At 42.5% G+C, this 13578-nt stretch overlaps 1 protein-coding gene across 1 annotated transcript in view; it reads left to right on the top strand.

Moving 5' to 3' along the window:
* LOC138284758 (uromodulin-like) overlaps positions 1 to 13578 on the top strand; it is a 196002-nt gene that overhangs the window by 90488 nt on the left and 91936 nt on the right. The window contains exon 5 of the mRNA XM_069223895.1: positions 13223 to 13449. Coding sequence (XP_069079996.1) covers positions 13223 to 13449 — 227 coding nt within the window. The remainder of the gene's footprint in view (positions 1 to 13222; positions 13450 to 13578) is intronic.

Below are 13578 nucleotides of genomic sequence, written 5' to 3' on the forward strand. Positions count from 1 at the left end.
TTTAATTTCCTTAGTGGGTGCATTTGGTCGTTGGCACCCATGCTGATGTGATCATGCTTAGAAAGGGGATTGTCCAAGATTATTCCTAGAGATTTTGATGAGATTATGATGTGTGGGGTACAGTTCAAGGCTGTTAGGTGTGACAGCCAATCTTTGATATTAAAAGTGTGGTTGGTTGGAGAGATTAGGAGGAATACATTTTTCAGAAAGTTCAGTTTGAGGTGGTTACAAGTCAGTCAATGTTGAGTGCTTGTTAGTGTGTTGTTGAGGGTGGTGATGTCTTCTGGAGAGACAATTTTCATGTAGAGTTGAGCATCATCAGCATACATATGGTATGAGATGTTAATGAGTTGGAGGATTTCAGTCAAGGGGTCTATGAGCAGGTTGAATAGGGTGAGGAAGAGTGAAAAGCCTTGAGGGATGCCAATTGTGAGTGGCGTCCTGATTGGACAGATTGTGATTGATCATAACTCTTTGAGATCTGTTGTATAGGAATTAGGAGAACACTTTGAACACAGTACAGGAGAGACTCATCCTGCATTCTAGGAGGTTCATGAAGTTCGGATGTTTAATCATGTCAAACACAGCTGACAGATCAAGCATGATTAATAAGGAGGAATCATTCTGGTCGAGAAATCTCAGGGCATCATCGGCAATATGGACCAGCCCAGTTATGGTACTGTGACTGGGCCTGAAACCAGATTGGCATTGGTCAAAGATTTGGAATTGCTCTAATTGGTTGCATAGTTGTCGATGTAGGCATTTTTTCAGGCGCTTGGACAGAGTTGGGATATTGGAGGTTTGGTGTAGTTCGTAGGATCTGACTTTCTGGTGTTGGGCGTTTGTAATATAGGGGTACCCTGACCACTTTTTAGAAAATCTAGAATGAAGCCTTGTGTTAGAGAAGCATTGATAATCAATCCTAGTCCATAAGAGGAGCAGGCTGTGTTTGATCTTGTTGAGAAGTTTGGAGGGTAAGCGGTAGTTGAAGTGGTTATAGTGTTTCAGAGAAGATAATAGTTTTGTGATATCATATTCATCAAGTCTTAAAGATGGACCAGGAAGCAGTGTTTGTTGGTTTAAGGGAGGGGCTTTCAGGGCACTGTCCCTGAAATATGGGGGAGTGAGGTGGAGATAAGAGCTTCACAGAAATTTGGAGATCATTGTCAATTATCCTAGTTTTCTCAATAAAGAAGGAAGCAAATACATTGCAATTGGGTGGAGTTAAATTCTCAGAAGAAAAGGGGTTACATTTCCTACTTGTTCAATTTCTGACAATTTCAAACAATTGTTTGGCATGGTTTGTGGCCTATTGAAGTTGTTGTTTGAAGAGTAATGCTTTTTAGCTTCTGATACACCTGTTGTAGGCTTTCCTGTTTTTGTCTTAGTAGTTTGAGGTTAGTTGGACATGGAGATAATCTAGTGAACAATGTTTTTCATTAAGGCTGCTATCAAACCATGGCTTACATTTTTTGATCTGGACCCTTTTTAGTTGTTTGGGAGCACTGGCACCCATGATGTCGGACACAGAGTTGATATAATGTCAGTGAGTTCTTGTGTGTCTGAGATGTTATTGGCTGGAGATAAAATGTTACTGAGACCAGATAATGTGAGTGGTTATTTCTGGTATCTCTGACCCAGCGTTTGGCTTTTGACTGTTTGACCTTTGGAGATAACTATCCTTTCTGCCATGATGAGCATGATGTAATGGTGGTCTGTCCAATCACATAGTAGGATAGCTTCAATTTGGATGGTCTTATCTTTTGCTAATATTAGGTCAAATGTGGCTCCTTTATTATGCATCAGGCTGTTTCAGACTTGAACCAAGTTGAGGTTGTAATGGAAGGATTCAAAGCTATTCTCCAAAGGTCATTTGTGTCATTCCAATGGATACTGAAATTGTCAAGAAAATCTGATTGTTTTGTGATCCATTGTTGGTAGAGATGACTTCCATGATTTGTTTGATGAATGTGTCGTTATCACCAGGAGGGTGATAAATCATGTGCAGAGTACAAAATGTGCTGTTTTTAATTGAACATTTATCCCCAGATATCTGCAGGAGGACACTGATTGAGTGAGTTTGTTTAATTGAGAGATTGGTCCGATGGATATAGGCAGTGACACCACCAAGATGGCCTGAATGGTCCATAAAAATGATATCACGGCTGGGAGGGACTAGAATGTCCAGTATGGGGGACAAGGTTTCACTAAGCCATCTTTCAGTGAGTAGTAGGAGCTCCAGGTTAAGAGTAAGGATAAGGTCAGCAATATCGTCAGGATGTTTCACTACAGGCTGGCAATTGAGTAAAATTAATTTTAGGTTAGTTTTCATAACACTTTTGGATGAATGAGATATGGGGACTAGTTTGAGGTTAGATTTAGTAATAGGCCTAAAAACGAGATAAGGATCCATATGTGGGTGAGCGATAACTGTCTCATTTTTTCCCACAAGAATAGTGTGCTTAATAGGTGTGTGGTTGTTGGAGGGAAGAAGGGAGAGGATGTTGTTGTTAGACAAGTGACTAGGCAATCTGCTGGGTTGAGAGGAGAGGTCTAGATTTGGTTTAAAGCTCCATTTAAATAGAGGGTCCCTAGTGTTAGCAAGGCTGTCGGCAATAGGTTGTTTGAGGATGGGAGTGTTCTGATTCCAGTAATGCTTTTTTTGATTCACACCCTTATGCTCCAGTAGTAGGTTCTGGATTTCAGCCTTCATCAGATGTAATTTTGATTTTAGCTCGTTGAGCAGTGACCAGAGGGTGGAAGTACTGCTGAACTGATTTGGAGGAGATGTGTGAAACCTTGTGGGTATATTAACAGTTTCAAGTGGCCCTAGGATATGGAGATCGGTAGTTGGTCAATGACTGAGCAATGCTGTATGGCTTGGGGATTTGGTGGAAGGGGATTTGGAGAGTGGATGAAGTGTGGTGAGTCTGATTTAGATCCTGACTGGGGAGTGCATTATTGTGGACGGATCTTGTTTTATCTAAAAAAAGTGGGGATTTGTGAAACGGCTTCACAATTTTAGACATGATCATGAAAAGAGTCGTGGCTGTCACTTCAAGGACCAACATTGATATTCGGTTTGCCTATATATTGGAGAGAGGAGTTGATGGGGAGATAGTGACTTGTGGAGGGGTCAGCACTCTCATGTGAGGAGGTAATGTTCAGTACTGCGGTGATGTGGCAACTTTGGTTAGGGTCATCGCTCTCTCGCGAGAGAGAGGAGGGAGCAATCTGGGTGTAATGATGCCATGGGTGGGAGAATGGGTAGAAGGCACAGGAGAGTGGTGGGATAAGGTGAGGGATGGAGTGGATGGGATGTGGTGATCACTGAGTACGATGGTAGTTGGGAGTGGGGGTGAGTGGGTGGGGGTTAAATATTTGCCTATCTTATCTTTAATGTAGGACAAGAAATCGTCAAAGAGCTCCAGATGGTGATTAGAGGATTTGAAAACTACAGTGCTGTTATTGTAAATGGTAATGGTGATTGCAGCACTGTACACAGATGAGGGCGCAATAGTAAGTTTGAGGCCATGTAGAATCTTCTTGGGGAGGTGAACTTGAGTACGGAGGATAAAGCTTTGCTCCATGGAGCCCGTTGGTTGGTGAAAAATGTTAGATCATCTGTCTGCTTTTTCTACTCATTCATAATGGTGACTCCAGAGGTTCTGGAGGGACTTGTCAATGGCAGAAGTTTAGAGGTGAATTGAGTTTGCATTTTTTGGCTGTGAGTATATGAAGATTCACTGTTGTAGGACTGCACGGGTATGTACGAGTCAGATCCCTGATTTCTTCCTTTCAGGCAAGTTTACATTGCAGCTTCTGTTTACTGGCTGCTGTTGAGTCCTGAATCATCAGGGCCCTCACAAAGGCTTTACCCACAGCCCACAGGACTTGTGGGGAGGTTGCAGAGCCCTCGCTGTGCTCCACATAGACTTGAAGATAACTTGACAATTTCTGTTTTTCCTCTGGGGGTTTAGATCTGAGTGTCTTTTCTCCAGATCATGTCCCAAGGAGTTTGTAGTTGTTAATCAAGTTTTTGAAAAATTGGTGTATGGTTAAAACATGTTGAACTTCTATTGATCAGGAGGCAACCTCCAGGAGGATGGAGGTACTGAGTAAGTAGTTAATGCAGGATTCTGTTATGAGAGCATGAAAAGGAACTATAGTCCCTGTCTGTCAGGTGGGTGAGTCTCCAGGGGTCTACTGGTCTGTGAGCAACTAGTCAGTTATGGAGGGTAGCACGCTGGGTGTCATGTCTTGGATCCAGGCAGCCAAAGTCGTCCAATATGGGGTCTGGGATGAGTTTCCAGTCCCCTCTCACTATGAGCACTCGGTCACCAATTGCTTTCAAGCTGAGTTTGGAGGCAAAGACCTTTTCCCCCAGGTGGCGCATAGATAGAGCCCACCACACACACTTGAGATTGGAACCTGAGATTTGAGAACACATAATGACCCTGTGGATCAATCGAAGTTTTTCACAACATTGCTGCAAAGCACTGATATAAAAGAATTGCATACCTTCCCTTACAGTAGTGATGAGGAAGCAGATTGCGGCAATAGGTGGCCCAATGTTTGAAGCAGTGATCACCACTCCTACCCAGTCACTCTTCAGCCTGTCTGTTTCCACAGTGTACATGTGTGTTTCCTCTAGAAGCGCAATGTCCAGATTTTGAAAACCTCGACATTTCAGAATTTTCTTGCTTCGCACATAGCCAGAGATGCTGTAGATAATGAAGGGCCACAGAGATAGGGGTTTAATCATGTGACTTGCCATTGTCCCTCCTCAAGGGAGACCACAGGGCACTGAATATGATCAAGGGGAGAAGGCAGGTGCTGAATGGGTCGACACCCAGTGAAGAGGAACAGAGGTAGACACGGGAACTATTTGGAAAGGTTCACGTTCTTAAGCTAAGAACAATGTGATCAAGGGGCAATAAGATCGCCCAGTGGAAAGGATATGGTGTCATTTGCTACCTGTTGAATATTTTATAAGGGTGAGCAAGCCCTGTTGATGCCAATGCCTCATTCAATACCAACATGTATGAACTGGGGGATATGGGAGGGGAGTGACTGTTGATGCATGAGGATTCGAAGTTCGAATGTAGACAAGGCACGGACACAGCTGGTAAGAGATGGTGGTTAAGACATCTAGGGCTTGAGGGAGGACCTTGGTTAAGCCCTCACTCTGACAGTGTGTTGTTTGTTGTGGGCAGAACATCTTTCAGTGAGTGTCCGGAGCCTCTTGATTCCTGATGCATATTATCCTGAAGTGTGCTGGCCGTTCCAAAGTGTGAGAAGGTCCTTCAGTATTTTCTGTAGGGAGGGACACCAACGTCTTCTTAGGTATGTGGTCAGGTGTGTCCAGAAATTCCTCCAGGAGAACTCTTGTGTTGATCCATTAATGGTCGAAATCATTGTAGCTGGTTTTAAGATTCCATAAGGAATCCCTTTCTGTTTCAGGATAGGACAAAGAGAAAATAACTTTATATGGAACACGTGTACCATGTGAAACATCTGCAGACAAAGCTAAAGAGCCCCCATTGTAGTCAGAGTGGCCATGTTGTCAAGCCAACCGTAGAATCTGTCTAGTTTGTGCATGAAGCAGGAGACGCATTATGATCGACTGGGAGTGGTTGAATGTGCCTGGTCGGCATTGTGTTATCAAGTGTGCCCTTTCAACTTCCAAGGGTATCAGAAACTCTGCGCTGATAAGGCAAGGAATGAAGTCTAGTGAATAGCCCTGGACATCATGGCCTTCCTCATTTTCCAGCGGACCACACAGTTGGCATTATTTCACCTACTACCATCTTGCAAATCTGTTAACTTTCATTGGAGGGTTCACAACTGATGTCCCCAGTCTGGGACATTGTACCATTTATTCTCCAAGCAGTGATCCTGCCATCTTTCATGTTAAATATTAATGTACATTTGTTGTAGATACTTATTTTAAATGAAGAACAAAAAAATGCTACAGTGCTATTAGATACGTTTGGAATTTAAACTCTAATAAATGGAAATATGTTAAATTACATTTATTTTTCTGAAGTTTAATTGAAAACATAAGTTTCCACGAAAGAAAAAAAATGGGTATTAATACTAAAAGTGATGTATACAATTCATTTTATGCCCCTACCTCCATAATTTTTTATGTGAGAGTTTTGCAGTACTATTGGTTGGTAATGTGTAGTGTCAAACTTACTTTTGCTTTGTCTTTAGTAGTAACTTACACTGTTTGTTTGTGAATACTGAAATGTAATACAGTTACTCAAAAGTGTAAACTTCCTCAAAAGTGAATGTTATCATTGGGAATCAGGCCCAATATCCATTGTGGGTTGCTCCTTGTATGCATTACGTTTTGCAGTGGTTGGCTATGTGCAATGCTGCACTTACTACTGTTTTTTTCTTTAGTAGTATCTCACACTCTGTGTTTGTGTATACCGAAAAGTAGTGAGCGTAATCAAAAGTGTAAACTCACCCAAGGGTGTAAGTTACCTTAGTAATTTGTACCAAGTATATTTTTTTGGGGTTGTGCCTTTCTTTGTGTTAAATTTGTGAGTCCACTCAATCAATCTTACTAATGTGTCTGAATGTAGTTCTATAGATAGTTTGCAGCATTTGCATCTAACAAGTTCTTGGCCTCCTGAATTAAGCCATCAATGCTGTTAGCAAATTATCTAGGAGAGTTGACGATGATTTTGCTATACGTACAGAAGAGAGTTTTGTTCCCACTTTGCATTTCCTGACTGTGGTAATTTCATCCACAGTAGCACATTACATTCATTAAGGTGTTATGTTAAGTAGCACCAAAAACAAATGAAAAAATATTATAACTCACAAAATAATCAGTCCAGTGGCTTAAATAAACACATTTCGATGGACAGAGAAAAAGACAAACACTATAAATAAAAATTATAGGAAACCAAACTAAAATACTAATATCTTCATCAATGAATCCCAACAAAGAGAATAGGCCCATTAGAGTCGTTTCTGGTCCCTCATTTCACCCTAGAACACTTAGCTTATCAGGCTCACGGTCACCTGTCTTCATACAGACCGATTAGCAGCAAATTAAAATCATAAATAGGAATCATCTTTAAAGACGTTAAGCTCTTTCTGTTTCTGGGCTTGGCTAGAATGTTCTAGTGTGACTCATTGATGTGCTAGGGCAAGCTACATGATGCCAAATAAATAACACTTTGATGGCTGATAGAACATCGACTATCTCCCAACCACATACATTTATAAGTGAAGGGATCACTGTAATTCAGAATTTAAAGGTTAATGTGTAGGTTTTATGGCAATGAAAATGTCTTTGTGAAACATCTAAAATGGGAAATGGATCATTACCTAGGAAACGGCTATTAATTCAATGGATTAATAAAGGATGGAGCGTTTTCTACTGCCTATCCAACCTTCCCTATTTAACATGAAAGTAGTTGAGAAAACATTACGAAAAACATGATGTCTGTTTTATAGGTTTATGGGTGCCCTGTGAAACGCTTGGATGTTCTCCGGTGTGTTGTAAGATCTACCAGATTGACATAGATATAGATCCTGGTCTTATTAACCATGTACAAGCACATAGTCTAGTGCGAAAGTCAAAGGGGCAGAGCATTGAACTCGATGATTTTCAAAAGGCCTTCGACTAGGAAGTGCCTTTGTACTTATTTTTTATGATTTCCTAGGTTTTCTTTATGTTGCTTGCATCTTTCTATAAAAAAGGGTAACATTTTCATAAACATGATAATGTACGATGAAGATTGTGACCTTTTAGACACATGACCTTCAAGTGTATGATAAAGTTACATTTTGCACTTGCCATGGGACATATTTCTCATCATTGTATGGCCTTAGAAACAGATAGGGTTGGGGCTAATACCTAAAAGATTTGTAAGTTTCCTTTAACACTATTCTGCACCCTGGTCTCGTCCTACAGCTTCAAACTACTGAAGCCCTCAACAATGCCTGTGGCTAGATGTCCTATTTCATTTCAAATCATGTCCACATAATCTCAACTCATTCTTCCTACTCTTTTCTGCATCTTATTTCTTTAGCTTTCTGCAAGGCTCTGTCATTGCTGTGGCATTATTTAATATTTAATTGACCCTTGTCCTCTCTAAATAAATTAATGTGCCTAACCTACTGTAATTCTGCTTTTGACTTGTAGATAACCCACAAACTAGAACCTCAAGAGTGCATTGACTGCCCAGTGTTTCAAAAACATCTCGTCGCTATTCTCAAATGGATGACCTGTGACCTGTGGGTCTTTGTCATTCAAGTGGTGCTCATTTTAGGTGCGGGTCTGCTGAGTTGATCATACCACCCGGTCCAGTATCTTCAGCAAAGCATGTAGGAGTCATCTTGGATGTAAAGCGTATCCTTGGGTTTCAGATCAACATAGTTCTCAAGAAGTCATTCACTTATCTGGGATTCTTCACACCAAACATTGCTTCTCCTTTGATTTCCTCACATGGTGCAGGACTCCATCACATTAGTCCCCTTTCGTTTGGGTTATGTCAATGTTATTTAACTAGGTGTATCTGAGTATTTCCTGCCTAGACAATTATTTGGCCCAGAATATTATGGCAAGACTGCTTCTCCCCCTTCACTCAAGTGACCTCTGTTCTCATGTACAGAATGTTGGGGACTAGTTCCTAAGGCCAGAAATTCTTAAGGGCATTGTCTTCGCTCTCTGGTACACCTTTCGAAGTCCCGGTTGCAAAGTAGTAGAAATCACTTCTTGCTTCCATCGGAAATGTGTGTGAAATTTGCGTTCAATACCCAGTACTGGCATTTAGCATGTGCCAGTTCCAACTAATGCTGACATGAAGCAAAATATTCCCACCGCCTCCCACCATGCCACAGCTAGAGAACATCCCTGTACCTCACAAACATCATACACTGATAAACATAACCCCTCCTTGGAACTTTAACAGCTCTGTAATTGTTCCTAAGAGTGTCTCCTACTGGACTCCAGACTTTGCTTGGCGTGTCTTCAAAAACATTTTCTAGCACTTTTTCCAGCACTTTCTCTTCTAGTTCTTGTGCTCATTAGAGCAAGCACTGCCTTGGCAAGGGCCCCCCCTCTCGGTGTAACTGACCAAAACCCTATTCTCAATGTGCTGTAAATTAAGCAATCATACACTGATTGCCCTGCATGCCTTTGTAGGTAGAAGCAGCAGTGCTTCAAAGCCACATCACCAGTAGGAGTGTGCTAAACAAATGCCAAAGATAATAACACTACTTTAACACACGGCAGCCACAGGAATTTATAAATAGTGAGACTTTGCTTTTAAATTGTGCCTGAAATGTAAAGTAATTTCAATTGTGGAGATAACATTTTTCGAAATAGATTTATTATCGTAATTATGAGTTTTGATACTTTGTATTGCAAGGAGTGTAGTTGTGCTTCAAGCAATAAAAGCGCGTATTTGATTAAAATACAGTACACAATACCTAGGTTTTAGTCGTTTTTTTAATTTATGCATTAATGCATGAAAAGTAACTTTTTTTGCCATTGAAGCACTGGCTAGAATGAATGAAACCTCTCCTTTCACTCTCAATAGTTGTACCGACCTAAGAAAAATGTTGGAGACCTTCCAGTATACCGCAATTTAAAGGAAGCGGCTGGCTGCACCAGCCATATCTTGCCTAATGACTGGTGTGGATAATGATGCAGACTGCTTTTCAGGGGCGTGTGGACACTGGAGGACACAGACTAACAGTTTAGTAGGTTTTGTGGAGCATCTCATTCCTAACCGTTTCTGGGCCATATGCTGCCTTTGATTTCCTGTCTGTCTGTCAAAGGGTGCATGACAGTGTTTCATGGCTACAGGCTTAAGTTGCCTGATTTGTTTTCTCACCTTTAATTAGGTGTGGGAGGAATGATGGAATTGGCCGAGTCTTTGCCACTCTGTGCTACTCTTTAACATGGAGTTCTGGCCAAATTTCACCAATTGCAGTATATCGGAATATTTCTCCAGTGAGGCTCTAGAAAATGAAAGCTGAAGAGCGTCAGCAACCTTTTGTGTCCCCTGTCGTGATTTTTTTTAACGTGGGTGATCACAGGAAATCATGAGTGGTCACAGTCAGAGAGCTGCGACTCGAGTACAGTTGCAACCACTTGAGTAGATCAACTCAAATGGTCACAGCTTTTGTATAAAGCATGGTGCCAATTGAGCTGCTTTTTCATCTTTGCAAGCACTACTGGTGCTAAACTGCAGCGCAAGTTATATATTTTCTGTCTAGTGGCAGAGCTTCACTGAATCTCACAGTTTTTATGTACCTCTGCACAATTCCTCAGTTCCACCAACCCGTACCTTTCATATCTTCATACAATTGTCCCTTCCACTCCTCAACCTGACATATCCCCATGCATCCCCATTCACCAGTCTATCTATCCTTCTACTTTCTCCTCATTCTCTACTATTACTATCTTCCTTAATCCATTCACTTTCCTTAATCATTTCTCCATGCCTTTTCTACATTGCCTCCCTCCTCCTATTCACATCTCCTCACATCCTTCCTCCTTTTGTAATTCACATTTCACTCAGTTCCCCCCTGTGTCCTTTTTGTTTTCTCTTCCCTCCGTTACCCCTCCTTAAATTGTCAGCTTTCTTTGCCTTCCTCTGCCTTTCACTACTCCCTCTCATTACTTTACTATCATTCTTTTCGCTATTCTCTTCATTCTTCTTTTTTTTGAGGTGTTGCTGCTACACTTCATTTACCCACCCCAGACCTCCACTGTTCCCTTAATCACTGCCAAGTAAAGAAGCGTCCTCCTCGCCGTAAGGATGAACTGTACCAGAGGGAGGGTCTAGGTACTGAGGTGGCAGAGAATGAGTCTATTCTATATTTTTCATGTAGTTCTGTGGTCACAACGCATGCCAACTTTAAAATAAAAATAGATTCCCCGACAGCAATAAGAAGCGTAATGGAACTCTGTCCCTAATAGTTCCCACTCTCTTCGACCTCTGACTTCATTGTCCCATATTTAGGGGCAATGGTTGTAATGGGCAGCATGCGTAGAAGCCAGCCTCTCAATTAAAAGCTGTACTCACTGCAAGTATGTTGAAATGACAAACCAGGAAAATCAATCTGCGTTTGTGATTGTTGTGTTTCCATGTTTGCGCCCATCTTGAATATGATGTGCCCGGCTGACCAGACGCAGTTTTAAATAACCAGTACCTGCATTCGATCATTAATCAGCTTTTTTCTGTGGGACTGCCCCAAAATCCACACATTTTGGGAGGAGGGTGCGAACCTGGTCTTTAAGAAGCCATTGGACTTCTCATAGAGTGCCATGCCTCGTTGATGTTGCTTCGGATGTGGGGAGCCCCTGGTCTTACATCCCATCAGAAGATTTTGGGAAATCCTGACTTTCTGCTGGCGAAAAGTGAACTTACACGTAGATGGGGGAGCGTGGCGAGCCTGCAGCTGTGAGACTTGACCTTGGAGATGTACGTGTGTTGTGTCAGGGAGAAGTTGGTGTACGAGGGATGGGATGCCCCAAGAAGACTGAGAGAGTGTGGTTGGTTGGTCTGTGGGTTGGTATGGAGTGGGAACTGTGACAGTTACTTTAGCACCTGGGGTGGGTCATGCACGGTGATGATGCAGTAGTGACAGAGAATCGGTCAGCTGGAATGGACTCCATAGCGCATGAGGCTCTTGTGTGGGACTGTAACCTGGCCCGAATATGGAACCCTGTATCCGAGGTCAGGGTTGAGGGGAGAGACTAAGGGATGAGGGGAATGGAGGCAGCCGGATTGGGCATCACTTCTTTCTTTTATTTTTGCCTGAGTTGACCACGGGCCTAGTTCAGGGTTACACCTGATAAAATATGTATCTTGTGATAAATAGTTGGGTACAGTGGTTTTTAGTCGGGTATGGTGAGGTGTCTGGTGGATTTCACAGGAATTTTACACACACAAACAAAAACGCTCACTGTTTGGGGACACTTAAAAAATGTTGGCTACTTCACAAAATACCTGCTTTCTCTCACTTAGTGCCTCTACCAATTTGCATTTCTCTCCCTTCATGCTGCCCCTTAAGCCCCTCTTCTACACCCTGCTTGTCGTATAATGTATTTCAACATTCATTCAGCTTTTCATCCATCATTCTTTTGTGTTCCTAAAGTTGTCCTAAGTGGGAACAGTCTGCCTAGATGTGGGTCTCTTGCTCGCTGTGCCACTGGATTCAAGCTAGCCTGGCTGATAAAGGGTGATACCCTGAAACTGGTCCCAGGATGCTTGTTTCCAGTCCAGGGAGGATCTGGCCTGCCAGAGCTGGGTTAAGACTGATTTGCTTATGGCTGGGTCAAACTGGGGTGGCATGGTGAGCAAAAGAATGATCAATCAAACCCAGGTCTGTGTCTGGGGTGAATGTTTGCATTGTTTAGCATTCCACCGATCATCCTTTTGCGTTGCTAAAGTTGCCTACGTGGGAATGGTATGCCCAGACCTGGGTCCCTTGCTCGCTATACCACTGGATTCAAGGTAGTTTGGCTGTTGAAGGGTGATACCCTGAAACCGGTCCCAGGATGCTTGTTTCCAGTCCAGGGAGGACCTGGCCTGGCAGTTCGGACTAGACTGATTCAGTTGGGAACAGGGTCAAGCTGATTTGCATATGGCTTGGTCCAAACTGGGGTGGCATGGTGAGCAAAAGAACAATGGGTTGAACCCAGATCTGAGATTGGGGGTGAATGTTTGCATTGTTCAGCATTCCATCCATCATCTTTTTGTGTTGCTAAATTTGCCCTGAGTGGGAAGGGTATGCCCAGACGTGATTCCCTTGCTAGCTGTGCCACTGGATTCAAGCTAGCCTGGCTGATGAAGGGTGATACCCTGATACCAGTTCCAGGATGCTTGTTTCCGGTCCAGGAGGTACCTGGCCTGGCATTTAGGGTTGGACTGTTCCCGTGGGGAACCGGGTCAAGACTGATTTGCACAGGGCTGGGTCCAAACTGGGGTGGCATGGTGAGCAAAAGAATGATTGATTAAACCCAGATCTGTGACTGGGGGTGAATGTTTGCATTGTTCAGCATTCCATCCATCATCCTTTTGTGTTTCAACATTATGTGCCAACGTGATTGTTGGGAAATCAGAAGCTCACCCCCTCGCCACCCCCATATTGATCTTACTGAAGTTGACCTGTGTATGTTTTATAATTACCAATATAATATGTTATTAAAAAATAATAAGCTGGCTCTGTTTTGTTGCAGATCGCAGTGAGATCGTCCCCACTATTGAATGTGCAGGTTCAGCAATGACCGTGTCTCTCAAAAAGTGCCTGCTGACGCGGTTCAACTATAACATCACAGGCATGCATTTTGCAAATGATTCTGAGGTGTATTGCAGAGACACATCTTATCCGGAGGTTGTGGCAAATGCAAGTATGGTCAAAGCTCAAGCCATACCACTGACAGGATGGTGCGGAAACGAGAGAACGGTAAGAAAGATCACACGATCTGCATTGTTCTATAAATGTCAATATATGTATTTGATATTGTTCAAATCAAGAGAGCTCAGAGAAAGAATACTAACTAGTACTCAGATCTTCAGCCAAGAAATATTACAG

Source organism: Pleurodeles waltl, chromosome 3_1, assembly GCF_031143425.1.
Source record: "Pleurodeles waltl isolate 20211129_DDA chromosome 3_1, aPleWal1.hap1.20221129, whole genome shotgun sequence".
Taxonomy (NCBI): domain Eukaryota; kingdom Metazoa; phylum Chordata; class Amphibia; order Caudata; family Salamandridae; genus Pleurodeles; species Pleurodeles waltl.